At 53.7% G+C, this 18,519-nt stretch overlaps 2 protein-coding genes across 2 annotated transcripts; one reads left to right on the top strand and one right to left on the bottom strand.

Annotated features, from left to right (window-relative positions):
• CORC01_06850 (chitin synthase 4) lies at positions 1–3,733 on the bottom strand (the record flags this gene model as incomplete). Its single annotated transcript, XM_022618489.1, has 2 exons — positions 1–434; positions 487–3,733. 2 exons carry the CDS (start codon positions 3,731–3,733, stop codon positions 1–3), a joined length of 3,681 nt encoding a protein of 1,226 aa, XP_022474968.1.
• A 10,215-nt stretch (positions 3,734–13,948) lies between these two features.
• On the top strand, positions 13,949–16,279 carry CORC01_06849 (uncharacterized protein; the record flags this gene model as incomplete). Its single annotated transcript, XM_022618488.1, has 1 exon — positions 13,949–16,279. One exon carries the CDS (start codon positions 13,949–13,951, stop codon positions 16,277–16,279), a length of 2,331 nt encoding a protein of 776 aa, XP_022474967.1.
• Between the last annotated feature and the right edge of the window lie 2,240 nt (positions 16,280–18,519).

Here is an 18,519-nt window from a genome sequence, read left to right as displayed (position 1 = left end):
TTATGCGTCAGAGTAGTATTCGTCTTGGTACTGGTGACCCAATGGTGCCGACCAGGTGTTGCCACCTCCGACGACATTCTCCTTGGAACCCCAGTAGTTGTTGCGCGTCCGGCGTTCGCGCTCAAACTCGGCCCATCTCTTCATGGTGATCTTGCTGCTGTCAAACTCGCCCTCGTACTCGAGGCCGGCCTTCTTCGTCTTCTCGCCTGCTGTCTTCCTGGTATCTCCCCAGGAGAAGTCATCAAATTTCCAGAACGCGTATGTGGGAAGGACAAAGTTCCAAATGGGTAGCGAGCACAGGTAGATAAGCATCCACACAACGTAGGACCAGGAGTGGGCAGTCAGGACAATGAGCACAGCGGGAAGTCCAAGGATTAAACCCAGCAGAACCAATGGGATGATTTGCGGGGGTGAGTGGACAATGGAGATGATGACTGGAATGACTGTTAGCTGCAACCGAGTAGGGCAGGCATTATGAATACTGACCGACGTAGAAGGTGAAGGCAATAGCGGCAGGCAGGACGAGAGTTCCCATGAGCTCGACGAAGATGATAAACTGCATGCTGAAGCAAAAGGTGCCGCAAAGGTCACGGACCAAAACCAGTTCCATCAGGTTGTGGATCGTCGAGTTGATCCATCGTCGACGTTGTGAGAGCAACACGGCAAAGGTATCGGGCACCGTGGTCTTGCAGACGGCCTGTGGCACAAACACCTGCTTACGCTTAGGGAAGGTCCGGAGCATGAGAGTGGTCAGGTATCGGTCCTCGCCGAGCAAAAGAAGGTTCTTCTTGTGCAAAGTGTCAACCACATTTTCAGAGTAGTGCTCGACAATGTCCGGGTTGGCCAAGATGGGGACCCAATAGTCCTGGGCTCCCTTGGGCGCCTTGATTCGGTACATGCAGAAGCAACCGGGCAAACAGGTGACACCGCCAAAGACGGACTCGAAGGACTTGGACAGGTGGTGGGAGATGAAGTACTCAAAGACTTGAATGGCGGAAACCCAGCTGTCACGCTTGTTGGCAATCTTCGTCTCACCGCAGAGACCCATGATTTCGGGGTCCTTGACCATGGCAGAAACCATGTGCGTCAGACTGTCGGGGAAGACCTTGGTATCGGCATCGACCATGAGGACGATTTCGTAGAAGTCGGGCGATATACCCGTCACCTTCCATAAACCGTTGAACATTTCGTACTCGAGCTCCGTCATACGCTCATCAAACATGACTTTCTGAAGGAATGACATGAGAATGATCTGACTGTCACGCTTGCCACGGTTGCCTGGCTTGGACTTGGTCGCCTCATCGGGTGTACCGCACTTGACAACGAGAAGAACAGGGACTCTTTGCTGCTTTTCAAGCGGGATGGCAGATTCGTTGCCGTAGTCATAGAAGCCGGAGTAGATCTTGGCCATGTTGTGTCGCTTGGAACCGCTGGCAACCGCGACGTAAGAGAAGGGTTCGACTTCCTCTGGGAGAATGGTGTGATCCTTCATCATTGCCAAGCAGTAGTCAGGAGTAGACAACGTCTCGCCCTTGCCCTTGATGATACCGTCGCAAATAATGACAATAACTTTATGGCTGTTGGGATAGTCGGTCATGGCGATGGAATCAAGAGTGGTCCGGATACCGAGATGACCTTCGGAGTAGGCGGTAACAAGGCACATTGTGTGGGCAAGTGGGTAACCAAAGGGCATCCAGTCGGCGGGCGGCTGAGGCACGACGGCCTCGTGAATGAAGCCAGCAGGCCCAGGTCCTTCCGTTGAGGGCACATTGCTTGTATAGGGGTCTGAGCGAAGGAAGCTGGTGCGGCTGTCGTTGCCCTGGCGGTACATAGCGTTGGAGTGCATCATGTTGCTGCCAGCACCTGAGCTAGCCATGGTGGTAGGCATTCTCTTTGTGCCAGCCTGCGGAGTTGCGCCTGCTCCATAAACAGCGGAGAACCGAGACGTCGTGGGCAGGAATGTACTCTGACGCTTGCTCGTCCGATCAGAAGAGCCGTTAACACTGCTTCCGATATCGCCAGGTAGTCTGGGAGGTGCGCGATAGATGTCTTCAGACCAGTCCTCAATCTGTTGGTTGCGTTTGCGCTTGTCCTTGGTCTGAGATGTCTTGGCCGCGGCGTAAGTTCGACTAATAAACCACTGAAAGAAGAGGGCGAGGAAAAATCTCGTCAACACAACGGCGAGAATCAGAACCAAGGAGACGTAAAGAACGACCTTGGATGCAATGCAGCCAACAGTCTCAGTATCGACTGATCCAACCTTGATGATCTCTTCAAAGCATTCGGCAATCTGCTTGTCGCCCGAAACCTGGAAAGCTCTGGTGACGTCGCGTCCGCGAATGGCCTTGTTTACGGCCGTAGTCTTGTCCTTGAGCTCATTAAACCGATCTGGCACCTTGACCTGACTGCTGTTGAACCAGTTGAGCAAGTCAAGATCCAGGACGGTACCGGAGTACACAATCAAGTTTCGGGAGCTGTTCTTGATGTCGTTCCATGTGAAGTATACGTCAGCGGTACCGGTCAGGTCCAAGTAAAAGGTGTCGCGACTCTTCTTCGTCGTGTGGCAGGCATAACCAAGGTAGTAAGGAATTGTCAGGTTCGGCTTTGACGAGCCGTCCTGGTTGAAGACAGTGCAGGGGAAGTACCATGCCAAGTCGCCATTGCTGTTCGTCGGGACATCCGAGTTGTCGGCGAGGGTGATGAGGTTCTTGCATCTACCATTGACGTTTTGGAACAAGAAGCTGCCGTCCTTGCCGCCGTTCTTCTCGGGCAGATCGTATAAGACATTGGCGCCGGTGGTCCTGTTGATCATGGGCACACCATCGGCCGGAGGGTGACGAGAGCGGGTCAAGTCATAGGCCGTTCCGTGGAAGATCATGTATCCATCGTCCACATCGTTGACCTGAAGGCGTGTCGGTGGGGTTCCACAGACCACCGCAGTAAAACCGAAAGTCAAGAAACCGACAAAGCCCATGATGAGTAAGATGAGACTGATCAACCCAATCTTCTCTCTCCAAGCTCTCTGCTGCTCCTTTGAGGCCATACCACAGCATTTCAGCATAAAGTTTGGACACCAGAAGGTGATGATGGCGCAGTAGACGTTCCAGAAGCTCGGTGGACGGATCTGCTCGACCTGCTTGTTCCGCTTCCCCTTGCCATCCTTGGTGAGCTTGCCGGACTTGTGGCGACTCGAACGCTTTGCCTTGGTTCGCGACGGTCCCTTCTTTTCCTCGCCACTGTTCTGTCTGCTGTTAACGCCTCGTGGGGGCGAGGCATCCGAGAAGTTGTCGTTTGTTTGCGAGCGGCCAGAAACATCCGTCGTTCCTTCCATATCCTCGACTATCGGATCGTTTCCAGTCGCCGAAGGTAGAACATGCATGTTGGCAGCATGTTTGCGGTAGTAGTAATTAGGATGGTCCTTGTCTATTCTGTGTCGCTCTGGTCGAACCAAACTTTTCTTTCTCGTGAAAGGCTGGTCGGCGGTCGAAGGTCCTGCGGCCGGCGAGTCGTAGGTCGGGGATAAAGGCTGGTTCTCTGTGTTGACATTAGGAGACGGGATCGTCTCGGGGAAGGAAGTCGCAGATTGCCCACGTCGGTGCTGAGGTCGCCCTCCTACGGGATAGTAGCCACCAGTCTCGACATCGTCCAGACGGGTCCGTCGCGACGGCGAGTTTTTGTAGGCATTGCTATTCTCGAAGGGAGAGGTCGCTGCAGGCCTTTCGGGGCGAGACATGGTCCTGTACGGAGATGCACATTAGCCTTTGATTCCGAGACGAAGCCGGACCCAGTCCCAGCGGTTGCAAAGTGATTATTCGAGACGGGAGACTTCACCCTTCCCAAAAAGGCGCTTAATATCTGTTGCGAGTCGAAAACAGGCAACAGAGCGAGTCGATCTCGGTTCTTTTCGCAAGGGTGAGGGAGGAGTGGACCAAACGCAAATGCTGAAGAAATACAGAGATGCGGTGTTTGGGGGGAAGCAAATGGGAAGGTCAAGAAACCACAACAGCAGCGGCGGAAAGAGAAGACAACAGCCAGTTGTAGGTCATTGGCGTTGGCGTTGGCGGGAGGTCATACTCACAGGAGTTGTTGTTGGGAGGAAAGCACTTCCAGGCAAGAATTATGGATGTCTGGGCCTGGCACCCCTGCCAATAGCGGGGGTTGTTCCTTGGGAGACGGCGAATCAATGGGGAAGCCGTCCCTATTTTCGACCTGGCTTTTCTCTGTTTCTGCGCCAGCAAGTCGGGGGTGACAGCTGGACAACAAGGCCAAGCAAGGAAGTTGCCGGCAAAAGCGTGCTTGTTCTCCAACCACGGAGCGACTGCGACTTGCTTGCTTCCCTGTTGCTTTGCGCAGTGCCGCCTCAAAGTAAAAAGAAGCTGAGATGATTATGCTTGTGTGGGTAATCCCAGGTGACCCTTACAATGATGGTCGAGACCCGACAACAAGCGATGAACGGTCCAAAGGGTGGTTGTTGCGTTGTTGCAGTGTCCGTCCGTTCTTCTTCCCTTGGGCCTGGTCCTTACTTTTTTCCTTCTTTCTTGCCGTCTTCTTATTGTGTGCTTGTTGCGTGCTTGTCTGATCTTCCTGTTGCTTTTGTGTACCTTAGCAACAGATGCACGGCCTATGTGCTCCAACTTGGCTTCTTGCACAACTACTTGGGACCAGGGGTGGTGGTGAGTTGTGTCAAGGACTAGCGATGGATGGAACGATGCGAGACGATGATCCGCTATGCAGGTACTGAATTGGACGGATTAAAGGGATGAAAAAGAGCGGATGGAAGTTTCGTCGCAAGTGCAGCGAGATAGAGAGAGAGGGTTTCAAATGGCAACCGACACGATTTTCGAGCAACAACTGCAACGGTGTCGATCTTCTTTCCAGAGGCCGAGGAGTTGACCAAATGTTTCAATATTGTGGAAGCCCAAGAAGGCTGCCGGCTGCGCGACAGTAGGCGGATTCGGGGCGGAGGAAAGTGCACACACACCACCTGTTGAGAGGGTGAGCGATAGATGATGGGAGCGAGCGAGGAAGCCGGGGTAACAGATGCGATCGTACGCACAGTCCGTCTTGATTTGCCTTCTTCTTCTGCCGAATCGGGGGCAATAATACGAATTGGGCGGGGTCCGTCGTCAGTATTACGGTTGCTACTGCTGTGGCCAGGACTGCGACTGGACGAGCTCAAAACGAGGTAGGGTAACCAAATCAAATTGTCGGGATGTCGATTCTGCAGAAGAAAGACGAGTGGAAACGAGAGTAGAAACGAATATCCGTACGTCGACTGATTTCCAAGGCCAAGAGCGACAGATGTGGGCGCGAAAAGTATCCGTAAGCGACAGTTAATTAGGAGGAAGGAACCAGACTGAGCGCCGGAGGGATGAAGTGTTCGGGAGGGACGACGACAACGACGACAACGACGACAACGACGACGCACTTTGCTTCCCAAGGCCCGGAAGGAAGGGATGGGCAATGATGGGCGATCAGCGTGGGCACCGACAACTAGCTTTGGGACAGCCCAGTCCAGCAGGAAAGGGGAAATCAGAAGAGAGTCCGGTGAAGCAGCCCGTCTTAGCCCAAAGACCGTCGGTACTTTCTCCAAGCAGAGAAAACCACGCTTCGAAAGAGGTACCACCCCACATCGCGCCGGCTGTCCCATTGCGTTCCAAACCGCCACATGGTCCAGCACCCTCGCCTCACCCATTTCTCGTATTATTGGATTTTTTTTTTTTTTTTGGGACGCTGGCTTGTGTTGCTACGCTGCTGTCTAGAGTGGCTGGGGGTCCCTTTTGCCAATGCTACGACTCCTTACTTCAAATATATCGACGTCGCCTCTCTTCTGCGCTGCCCTAAATGAACCTGCCCCTGCCACCAGTGGGCAGATTGATCGACCAAAAGAGACTTTTAACATCGTCCTAGTCAGCATCCCGAACCCCACGACACTCATAGTTGGTTTTTTCGGGGTTGTCTCCCGGTTGATGGGGAAAAGGGCAAAGATTGAGTTCGGCTTGACATGGTCAATACTTCAGCAGAGGGGCAGGGGCAGGGGCAAGGGAGTGGGGGATGGGCAGACTCGGTGCTCCAAATTCCAGCCCACGGGGCACATCGAAAGTACCCTCTGAGTACCTCGGCCTTGCAAATTGCTCACACAGGTACCACGAAAGGCCAAATATTGACGACATAGGCGTCAGTCAGTCATTACTCTGGCACGCGAATGACTGCTTTCAATCATCCTTTGGCCTTTGGCGGCCAAAGCTCGTCACTTACCCGTTTCGCACTCTTCTACGTTGTCGCAACGGCCAAACGGCATCGATCTTTTCTGCTTCTTTTTTTTCTGTTGCGGCCATGCCATGATCCCACTCGTTCACTGCCCACCCAACTACTTTGAAATTCGTCATAGTAGACAGACTGGGGGCAGGTGAATTGCGGACTCCATACGAACTGATGGACACTCCAACCCACTCACAACTTGCGTATTGCGTGGATACCGATACGCGCTTGTACCTCCATCCACCCACACCAGGTACGAATAGTCTAAACCAGATCAGCATGCAGGACCGGGGTTGCTATTTTCAAGCTCAAGCCCCTGTTGCCCAGCCGACCGCCCCCCCCCCCCCCAGCCGCCCCAAAAGGAGCTCGGAAATGTTCACCAGACCCAAAAGAGAGTTTGTCTCTGCTTACCTGCATCTCAGGGCTTGGCTCTGTCCTACACCCGCGCCCGACCTCCGTCCAAGCCACTTCTGTTGGCGGGAGGGAACGACAACCGTACGAATACAGGAAAGTGGTCGCAATCCCTGGATCCTCCCAGTCAGGTCGCAGGGCAATTCAACAACCACCTCGTGTTCCCAGTCTTCATTGCCGTTGGCCGCTCCTAGAACCAATGTGCGGGTGGCGACTCTTCTCGGCCGGCACCAAATTGTTAGACATCAAAATATTAGAGAGAATGTTGAGTTTTTCCAAGCCTCTGTTCGCCACGGCTGTTTTCCTCTTCAAAAGCTCGGGAGGCTAATGGCGGGCGCCCAGCCAATCTCTCCGATGGCCATTGCGTGTTCTTCCTTCGTCGGCGGCCCATAGCTCTAGCTGACAGGCCGGCAAGGGAATCGGAATTGGTGATTGATATTTGCCTTCGGCCGTGGGCCGGCTACAAATGGATAGATAACACGGCAAAGAACTATCATGATTTCCGTGTTTCAAAGGGGCTCTGAAGTCGACCAAGGAATGCTGCCCTCCACCAAGATATGGGAATTCCACTGGTCACAGTAGTCGCGCATGCCACTCGCCAGTCGTTCCGGTATTTGTCGTCGTAGTCCGCCAGGTAACGATACGAGCATGCCATGCCGTGGAACTCCATCGTCTGTCTGCATGCCACTCCTATCAGCTCCTTCCCAGCATCTACTGCCCTTGCAGCTGCCACTATCGCTGTCAGGATAGAGACCCTTGGCGAAAACAGCGGCAACACGATAATCACGATCCTAAAACGCGGCCCCGGCGCTATTTGGCTTCGCACTTCCTTGCCGCCTCCACTAGGAACGAAAAACTTAGTTTTGAGCCTCCCTCGAGATGGAGCCCTGCGTCGTTATCGTGAGATCCACACCTACCAGCCCGCGCACATCGCCGTCGTCTCTGCGTATCACTGTCTTCTGCCCGTCCCAAGTAGCGGCCAAGCTTTCCTCCTGGGGCTCTAGGTAATCCATCTATGCACAGGCCAATGTCATTTTAACACCTTTGCGATTCGCGGGGTGCCAGCCTTGCAAGCATCCAGGATATAAAGCAATCTGTATTCGAATAGCGTCTTGAGTTGCTTGCTGAGGCACTGACAGCTTGCAAATCGCTTTAGGATCGGCAGCGTTAAGCTCCACCAGGCGAATCAGAAACCTCAAACTCCTTGTTAAATTCGCTTGCTGCATGCTGTTGGGGGCGTCGATATGAAGTTGCCCGCCATGAAAATCAGATGAGTTTTCGTCTCGTCTCCATCCCAACATTGGCTCTCATGGAACCTTCCAAGGCTCTTCGCCTTGTCTGTCTCATCTCAAAACATCATCCTCTGCATGCATTCCAGAAAATGTTGATCTTGTGCAATGCGGTATGAAGTTTCTCTCTTTGGTATCTGGCAGAGTGGCTTCTGGGGCCTTATTGCGAAAAGCTGCGTCTGCAGACCGTGGCGTCCCACAACAAAATGATATGGGTTGGTTCAACGGTGGTATTGCACGGTTGCCAACTTGTTGTGGCGCCTGGTCATTTCTGTAAGGCTGCGGTCAGGCCAGTGTTAACCTTGGCCCAAAATTTTTCAGCCCCGGTGAAGGCTTTGGGCTAGTAATACTGACCTTGTATCAAACAAGCGACCAAAATGCATCCGTTTGCAATTTGGGTGTTTCGACATCTGGAGTCGTTGGCGGGATTGGCACGCAGGTGGCATCCGGCAGACCAGATAACTATGGATGCTTGGAACTTGGGAGGCAAAAACAGAAAGCGAGATCTTTGTGAACCATAGTAAGCTCCTCGGGTATTGACGCGAGACATCCAATTGGCGAGGACCAGCTGGTTCAGCCTGGCTACAAAACTCCATCCCATCCGGAGATTCACACCATGCTGCTCCGTTTTAAAACACGAAGTCGGCCGTACGGTCCGATTCATATCAGGGCTTACCTGTCTTCAATTCCAAAGGTCTCCAACCGTGTAATAAGTCAGTCCAGAAAAAACAATCTGAGCCCACGAAAGATCATCGTTCTTCTAGATATGTTCGTGACGGTTGTTGGGCAAGCAAGCCTTCACATCGTCATCTCCGCCACGGAGCACGAATCAAAGCCTTCGGAGCGCTGTCTTTCAGCAAAGGAGGCTCGCCAATCGATGACCACTTAGCAGAACCAGCACCAAGGTTCTGGGGTCCTTCATCTCCAATTGAAGCTACCTAATTAGTGCATAGGTGCCATGCGGGGAATAAGGAAACCGGCCATGATTGGTGTCACAGGCTGCAGTGGCTGCGTTACACGTCGTGGCTGTAGATCCGCGATGTCCGCCGCCATTTCACGTAGGACGGTGGACCCACGGACTACTATGTGCGGGCACCATGGACCGACCCCGGACTGAAGCAGAATATGCAGTTGGCAGTGTTTCCGAGTTGCGATGTTGGACCAACGAATTTGTGCGCTCCTGGGTGTGCAAGCTCTCGAAGCTGCAAAAGCTGCAAGGACGCGGAATCACCACAAGATGTCGTCGCAATTGTACACCGAGCACTGTGCGTAGCGGTGAAGCGCCCTTGAAATGGTACCATGGGCAGCCCTGGTTAGGAGTTGAAAAGGGGCTCTCAGCTCGGTCGATTTGGCAATGCACAGTGGTGGATTAACGGTGCTGATCGAAGGTAACCTGAGCTTGTACGAGGGGCGCAGTCAGCCGGCCATCCATGCCCTGCATGCGATTTCGCGATAGCATTAGCGACGGCATCCTGTGGGATGATGCCTCACATGACGAGCAAAATCCGCATCACCCGCTTTTCCTTGTAGAATCTATCTCACGTTTTCCCCAGCGCTTGGTCGGTTAACACTTCGTCACTCGGTGCAAAGTGTGTAGAAGTGGCAAAGGACTCGAAAGAAGCGTGCCTGGCGGCGGAATCAACGGCGCTTCTGTGAGTTCTTACTCGCCATCATGTCCTTTTCTTGCGTCAGCCTGGGCCAGCTACCTACCTTACATTGGAGTTACGTGCTTGTTGGGGTTTTTTTTTCTTTCTTACTGGACTAGTGGCCGTCCCTTGTCCCGAAGCTTCCCCTTTCCAGACTCGGACCTCTACTCAATAGCGGCTGCAGGGTCGTCCTCTAGTGGGGTCATCAACCAGAACCCAGCATTCTCGCCGATTCGGCCATCAGACCCACGCTGGGAAGCTCGACCGCTGGGGCTGACCAGTTTGTAGAATCCACCCGAATATTCATGGAACAGCGGAGGCGTTGGAGACCCCCAAGATTGGACAACTATGCGTATGTTCTTTTAAGCTGTTGATGGCAGTGTGTGAGCTGTAGAGTACTGTCTTGGGCTGCCTGCTCGTTGGGTATCGTGTGCGCACAGAAAGGTTTCGAAACGAACACGGGAAATGCGGGATGCGCAAAGAGTCCGTCGTGCAGAGCCTTGCCGCGAGGCAGATCTTCGCGGGAACACCTAGCTTCGGTCCCAAGTGCTCTAACCATTCTTAGCTGTACGAGGTGTTAAGCAGTGGGTTCTCGAACAACCTTCACTGCCTTTCTGTTGCAGGATCATGTCGGATCCGTTCTTCTGGCAGGCCTCTGGGTGGTGGGGGCTACCCTGAAGTCCCTTCTTTTGGCACTTCTTTTACACAGGGTTGTACGGCGGGGAAGGGGAAGGTATCCTGGTCTCCAATGCCCCGTCACAGTACCTTAGATGAGGACAGGGATCTCGGAGACAAGAATCTTTGCAAGCCTGAGGGTGGTGTTTGCATGCCTCGCACGTTTGGATATCCCAGAGGATGCTTGGTCGAGGCAAATGTGCCGATGCGGATAGGGGGCTGGGCGAGGCCGTGATTGAGAATGAGGCGAGGAGAAGGCCCAGGCTGGGCAATCCCTCGGATCAAGGTGAAACGAACGATTTCATTGCTTCATTAGCCACGCGCGTCGAGCCCAGAGACGAGGAGGCCAGGTAAAGAAAAAAGGGGATACGATGCGATCGTGCCCGAATGGCTTGCAGCGAGGCGGAGGAGCCGCCATCGCCAAAGTCTGTCTTCTTGTGTGTCATTGAGAGGAAGAGCTGCAGGAGCCGAGAGGATCAATGTTTTGTTCCACGTTCTCGGCGAACGGAATTGACCTGCATGTTTTGTATTCCCGTGTCTTTGAAGGCCCAAGAATAGGCGGCATGCTCTCTGGCACTTGGGCGACTTGAATATTGATTCTGCGGAGAGAGGCGGTGACCGAAGGTGACATGACAGCGTAGCGAGCGGCATTGCAAGACAGGTTTGACAGAGGCGAAGTGACAGGCCATGTCGGTCTGGGGTCGGGGGGTAAACCCTTGGCATTGATGTCGATGGAGTTCGATGGAGTTCCGGTCGGATCTACCTTACCGTCTGTGTGCCGAAAGACGTGGGTCCGAAATGGTGAGGTCTCTCTCTGATGGATAGAAGTTGACGATGCAGAAGGTCATAGGAGGTCGCGGGGTTCCCAGACGGTGACACCGTGCCCTGCCTTCCTAGCCAGAAAAAGACGAAAAAGACGAGATCCTAAGAAGCATCTGCCTTGCACTTGCTTTTCCAATGCACGGCATGTGTAAGGATACGTATGTACGTAAGTACCTTACGTATCTGCACTTTGGTGAGGTACCTGACCTTCCTTTCCGCTTTCTTCGTCCTGCCGCTGCAGACCGTACTATGCATGTGCAGTAGCTGCACGTTGGACCCGGGCGACACGGGGCAGGTTGCATCGGTCCATCTGGCCGGTCGAGGAAGTTGCGCGACTTCCGTCCAGAGAAGATGACTACTCCTCCGTCAAGCCGTGAAAGCAAACCAAGCTGCAAGTACCTCGGCGCCAGCCTATCCATACAATCTGTACCTTGCCGTGCTTCCCAGACTTACCTTGAGGTACCTCAGTAACCTACCTTAGGTTCCTGAGGTGATCATCGTCACCAACCACCTCGCCCTCGCATCGAATGCGTCACGGTTGTCACCCACACACGAGCCATCAAGCGGTATGAGGAGACGGTGGGTCAAAGTCCCGCGTACAGACTATGGCAGGGAAAGATGTTTGTTGGAGGTAAGCAAGGGCAATTGGAATCCAGGCACCCTTTCCCACCGAGCCGGGCTGGAGGCTCGCGTCGACACCAGAAGCCGTCAGAGTAGATCCCTCGCAGCCACTCAATGCCATCCAAATCTTCCATGAGGCGCTTCGAGCATTGAGGTGCCCTGAGCATTGAGCATTTGAGCGCCACCCCCATTTACAACGTCGGTGTCATTGTCCCTGACCGCGGGGCACATCACTTGACGTTGCCGCGGGCATGGGCGTGGTCGTTGTAATTGCACCTGAAGCCACGGGGCCGCCTCTTGCTCCTCTTCAAGCACATGCAGCCTGGAAATAAAAGTACTCACTTTCGGTAAGGCTGCTCAGCTTCATCTTGGTCGCCAGCTCCAGCTCCAGCTACGGTTCCAGCTCTGGCTTTGGAAGCTTGGCATTCTCGTGGCTTCTCGTCCTGGTCACCGTCTTGCCCTGCGTGACGTTGCTTTTCGCTTCTCTCTCTCTATCTGTAGGCATCGTTCCCTTCAATCTTCCTTCTTCTGTCCCCCTGGTATAGCACCCGGTCCTATCGGTGTTTACTCTTCCATCACTGTTGCCCTTCCTCATTCCTGCGCAGCATCCCTTTGGCCGCCCCTTCCGACCACCCTGGACCCTGCCTGCGCCAACCTATTCGTACCTGGCTCTGGGAGGCGGTTCGGCGGCCAAGTAGAAGTGTGGCATGCGGCGTGCGGCATGCCCTGTGCTGACTCTCTCACATTGCGTCCGTCCGAGGTTGCTGCACGACCCGGTCTAAGAAGATCCAACGCTGAACTACATTATTCATGCCTTTGCGCCATCCCATTGTCTATTCCATTGTCTGAATTTCGGGCCTCGCTCATCTGCTGCCATCTCTTTTCCAACTCGTCAAACCTTTCATCTATACTTGTTCAGACTCGGGAGCAACATCAAACGAACATTCGGCACTTTTACAGAACTCAGACGACGTGACGTCGGCTACGTCAGTTCCCGGAGAGCTTTTACTTTGAGCAGTCCTGGGATGCCTTGCCCTCTTCTGTACGTACTTCGCGTCTCTTTCTCTTCTCTGCCCTTTTTAGTCCCAACCTACCTACCTTAACCTACCTTAACCCTGCCCTGAACCGTGTCTATGAGGTGCTATTCCTGTCGTCCCCTTCGTGTTCCCGTACTCCTCTTCCTCTTGGCTTGTCAATGGACGGCTTGGTTTGTCACTCAGCCCTCCCTCTTTCGCAGCCAGTCCAGGCTAGCCCCCCTTTGGCGCAAGTGTCCCTCTGGTTCTTGCTCGCTCCCAGGCGCTACAGAAGCACGCGCACCCCCTAGCAGGCACCATTCACCATTGCCCATCCAATCCACGCCAGGCCAACCTGAAAAAGGCCATGGTCTGCTGCAGCCCTGTACGAAACGGGTAGATTGCCTTGTGTGCATCCCTCCTTGGTGTGGGCGAGCGGGTTGGGTGGATGAGAGAGTGGGCATTGTTAGGTGGGCTGGTGCTTGGAACCCGCGCGCTGGGCGGTCTCGCGCAGTCTGAGGGACGGCGTACCCTCTCTCTATGTGCCCGGCGCTGGTGCTCACTGCTGCCTTTTTGGCCCTTCTGGGCGGCTTCTTTCCGGGCCTGTGGTGAGGTGGGCTCCTCTGCATCGCCCTGCTGCCTCCGCCTCTTCCTCCCGTCGTCTCCCAGGTTCCCCCGTGTTTGACTTACATAACAAGTCAAGCATGCCACGCACCACGCATTGCGCTGCCAAGGGCCCATTTCCAAAACCTCAACTCCATGCCTACCAGTATTCAGCTTGATCAATAACTCATACACGCCGGTGGTTTGGCATTCTTCTCTCTTGGAACTGCTCCCACTAATCTGTCTATTCTTCTCCTTGCCTTTAGTTTCTAGTTTGTGCATCTACACAACGCATCAGCCGGTCACCCGCGCATCTTTGTCGTTCGTTGCCGTTCAGCACATCGGGGAAGAAACACAGCCAGCCCACGTCCAACAACCACTTCCTTGCCCCTGACCTCCCTCGCAACGAAGGAACAACTCGCGCGACCACCGAGGCCATAATCTAGTCTTCTTCATTGTTCATGTCGAAGGAAAGCCTTTAGTTACAAGAAAAGGAAAGGGTTCATAGGGCTTACGCAACAACCATAAGACATTTGGACCAGATCTTTCTGCCATCGATATTCCTGCGAAAAGAATAGTACCCTGGTGTCCAGCCTCCAACGATTCAATGGCAGCCACGACGGCACCGACACCGCCCGTCATGACTCCGACTGCAAGTCCGAATCGTCTTCGAAAGCACATCTCCCCCGAGCGGCTTACTTTGGGCGACGAGGCGGGCCGTAAACCGGTGTCGGCAAGAATTCGGGACGCTCCCGCTTCTCCTGTCAGGGTGAACTTTCAAGCCGAGAACTGGGCCCAGCCATCCAATGCGAACATTGAACTGGCGCAACCCTACCAAGCAGAGTTTTCAAATGTCGATCGTTCCCGAGACCTCAACGCCCCTACCCCTCCTTCGCACACCTCGGCCTACGGTCAGGCTGGACGACAAATGCAAAGCCATGAAAGGACGCAGCTGCCTCCCCTCAAAACGTCGAACACCTACACTTCCGAACCCGACTATCTGAGTCCAGCGAGCTCTCTTACACCCAACCAAAGTGGCCACGATCAAGGCTACAAGCCGAAGCGCGGGGCCCAAGGGCCAGACAGCTTCAGCGCTCACAGCGCATCAAGAATTCAAGATGGCAACCGCCACAGTAGGGAGTCGGACACCACCACCTCAAGCAACACCCAACAGCAAGCATCGGCACAGTCTTCTGCAACAACGAGCGCAAGTTCTATCTCTGGTATCAACGAGTCATCCGAATACAAAGATGAGTCTCCCGAGAGCTCGATAATGGAGGGCAACATGCCAGAGAACAACTCTGTCCCCATGTTCCAATACTACCACCATCAAGAGTATCCTCCCCAACGCGTCTCGAGTGTTCCTCATGAGCTTGACGCTCGTCGTTCCTCTTCGAACCCAAGTCTCAACGCTGATGGAACCCCTGTGAATCGTCACCTGACACCCACCGGGTTTGCCAGAAGGACTTCCATGCCGCGTCCTTCATCGGCTTACTCTGCCATTTCAGACTATGCCCCCAGAGGGCGATCCCCGAATTTGACGCCTGGAGGGTCACATATGCGGACGCCGTCAGGCACTCGCAGGTCCCCAGAAACGAGGCCAGCTTCATACGCAGAGCTGTTGAACGTGCCGTACCCGCAGCCAGCTCCTGCCCCGATAAGCTTCGACAACAACCAATTGCGCAATGCCGTTGGCAACAACGCTTCGCTCCTCGGAGCTCAAAAGACGCTGGAAATGTACCGCCAGAACGTCAAGAAAACCAACGACTTCTCCATCCAATACTCGTTTGCGGTCTTCCTGATATCCACCGCTCAAGAGCAGGGTCTGGACCCCAGTGAGCCAGCACCGCGCAAGGGAAATTCCAGCCCCAAAAGTTCCCCCTCGTCAACTCCCTATGACCTCTTGCGAGAGGCAAAGGGTATATTACAGAAGCTGGCCAGTGGTGGATATCCCTTTGCCCAATACTACCTCGCAGATGGATACGCCTCTGGCCTCTTTAGCAAAGGAAAGGAGGACTATAACCAAGCATTCCCCCTCTTCGTTCTCGCCGCGAAGCATGGCCATGCTGAGTCTGCTTACCGCACGGCGCTGTGCTACGAGTTTGGCTGGGGTTGCCGCAAAGACCCTGCTAAGGCTGTCCAGTTCCTCCGCATGTCCGCGTCGAAGCGTCACCCGGGTGCAATGTCTCGCCTTGGCAAGGCTTGTCTTTCAGGCGATCTGGGCGAGAAGCGATACCGTGAAGGTATCAAGTGGATGAAGCTCGCAGCAGAGGCCGCCGATGCCGTCTACAGCGCAGCTCCGTACCAGCTGGCTTGCTTGTACGAGACGGGGTATGGCGATGACATTTTCAAGGATGAGGTTTACGCGGCTGAGCTCTTCACTGCCGCGGCAGAACTTGGCCATCCAGAGGCCAACTTCCGCATGGGCGAGGCCTACGAACATGGGAAGCTCAGCTGTCCTCGCGACCCCGCGCTCAGCGTCCACTTCTACACTGGCGCTGCCGAGCGAGGACATGCAGGCGCCATGATGGGTCTCTGCGCATGGTACATGGTCGGTGCTGAACCGATCTTGGAGAAGGATGAGGAGGAAGCTTACGAGTGGGCTCGCCGTTCGGCCGAGATGGGTATGTCGGGAACCATCTTCAAAGCAGTGACTGAGCGAGGCGACGAGGCTAACCGTTACTGTTTAGGATACGTAAAGGCGCAGTACGCAGTGGGCTATTTCACAGAGATGGGAATTGGCTGTCGGCGCGACATCCTTGAGGCCAACGTCTGGTACGTCAAGGCTGCCGATGCAGGCGATGAGCGCGCGAAGCAGCGTTTAGCAATTATTCAAGCGGCTGTCAGCGGCGGCACCCCAATGGAAGTCGCCCCTCCTCGGAGTGGAAAGATTAAAAAGAGCGGCGAAGACAAGGATAAGGATTGCATTGTGATGTGAGAAGACACATCCAAGGAGGTCTGTCGACGGAATCACACCACAAGACATCGGCGTTGGGCAGGAGGCCAAGAAAATTCAACTTCACTAATAATGACGAGGAGGGGCGCCTCTATTTTCGGGGAATGCCAGAGGGCCGATTTTGCCGACGTTTCTCGACTGTTGGATAACACACCAAAGGCCGCGTCAATTGGCATATCACCATTTTCTTCGTTTTCTCGCACCAAGGGCATCTACAAAAACGGATTAGGGCTATGGGTGGGTGTGACGGGATGTAGTGCGGGAAGTCACTGCACATTGACAGGAGGGGCTGACTTGTTTGTTCCTTTGCATGTCTGTCTCTATGGCCCAAGGACTCGTCACCTCTCTCCCGGTCTGTCTCTCTCCATCACATGTTCGGTCCTTTCGTTTTGTTTCTGGTCTTTTTTCATCCAAGGCGGGGGCTTTCATGAAACTGCATTTGCATAGCATGAGGACCCGGGCACAAGCGGGTGCTTCATGATCTAAACATGGTCGGAACTTCTAGCCTGGGAACTCCAATTGAAAAGGGCGTCTGGAGAGGGGGAACACATTGCGATTGAAGACAGACAGAGTTGCGCAGGTGTGTACACGCCTGGCTGAGCTTTCAGAGGAGCTTGTACATATGAGATACCAAAATCCCCTGTCTCGGACAGGCGTTCTTGAGCTATGCATTTTTGTGTCGATGGGTGACTTCTTTCGTGATGAGTACGTGGCCGGCGTGTTGTGACAATGAGTTGATGGCGTTTGTGGTGACGACGACCCGATTCCTAGGTTGGTCCTGGTTCCGGGGGTGCTAGTGTCGTTGCCTGTCTCGTTCGCCGGGTTTCGGGCCGGGTTTCCTTCAAGAGGGCTCTGTCCACTTGCGTTTCTTGTTCGCCTGTATTCGACCGGTCTCCTTTTTTTCCACAGCGATCCTGAATCCGGACCAGTGTCGGAGGTTTTCCTTCGTACCCTATTGTGGATCATCGTCGTTGCGAGTATATACATCTTTCGTGTCCGTCCTCTGATGCCTCATGTCAAACGCCGAGACAAGACGGTCCGTGCAAGGCCCGATGAACACTCTGACGGAGAATCTCTTTCAGTTTCTTTTCGTACTCGTATCCCACTTGTGTGCAAGGGGTTTCCGAGGTGGAGGCGCCGAGTTGGTTTAAGGGTGGAACTTGTGGTCTTTGCTTTGCTTTCTGTTTGGATATTATTGTGTGTAGGTACTGGACTGTGTGTCAGAGAGGTGTTGAGAAGCTCGGGGCAACTTTCCAATGTCTCGCCAGCGGTATTTCCTTCGGGTTGTGGGTGAGAACGGATTTGGCTACCTAGTCGTTGAGGGGAGGTTTTGTTTGTGACGTGGCTGAGACTTTAACGTAAACACCGGGTGGCTTTTCGTGGTGTAAACTCCCGGTTTGGGAGGTAGCATGCTTCAGAGTCACCACTTTTTTCTGGGTCTCTGGGGCTCAGTTGCTGGATCTTGGGAAAACTTTGGAACTTGAGTCTCCGGGACGAGTTGGGCGCGTTTCGAGTTGACAGTTCAAAATTGACGGTTGGTTTTGTGAATATTGCTCTTATATGCCTAGTGAATGATCTGTGCCTGCACAACTCAAGGGAAAGCGGTCTAGAAAATCACAATTGTCAGGATCTTCATTCTAAGGCTATTTTCCCGATCATGTTGAAATACCGCATTTGAATCTGGCGAAGTGGGCAATGAAATTCCGCGGGAGAATCGTTAGGTGTGCTCCGCCTTTGGTGAGTGGAAGAAGCCAGTACCGTTCGGGCCGGGAAAGTGAAACAATCTTTTTCAAGGCCTTGATGCGTTGGTATAGATGCTCGTATTTGACCATGGCTTCCGGGATGTCTCAATAACCTCTGGTGGGTGTTTTTGGTGAGCGTCGGTTCTACCTCGTTGCTCAAGCCAGTGCCGTGTCTCTCCAAGGAATAGATCTTTTACGTTTGAAATGGCATGTTCTACTCTTTTCCATAAACATGGCAATAGAAGATAGATTTCCAAGGGCAGTTTCATCCTTTCATTGAATACCAAGACCTTTTGAGATCGTTCCTCCACGACATGGAGTATCTAGGTCAGGTTCTGTCAGTGTCAGAGATACGATGGTGGCAGTTGATGTTTCCAGCGAAGACACAAACCCCAAGGAAGAAACATCAGCTTGTTAGTCTCTATTTTTGCTCTTGACATTGACTGTGTTCTCCTTGGTAGTTTGAAAGCGTATGGTCAA

The sequence above is a fragment of the Colletotrichum orchidophilum genome, assembly GCF_001831195.1.
Source record: "Colletotrichum orchidophilum strain IMI 309357 chromosome Unknown Scaffold_53.1, whole genome shotgun sequence".
In the NCBI taxonomy this organism is placed as follows: Eukaryota; Fungi; Ascomycota; class Sordariomycetes; order Glomerellales; family Glomerellaceae; genus Colletotrichum; species Colletotrichum orchidophilum.
The sequence above is the reverse complement of the archived record's forward strand: the minus strand, read 5'-3'. Positions and strand labels throughout refer to the sequence as shown.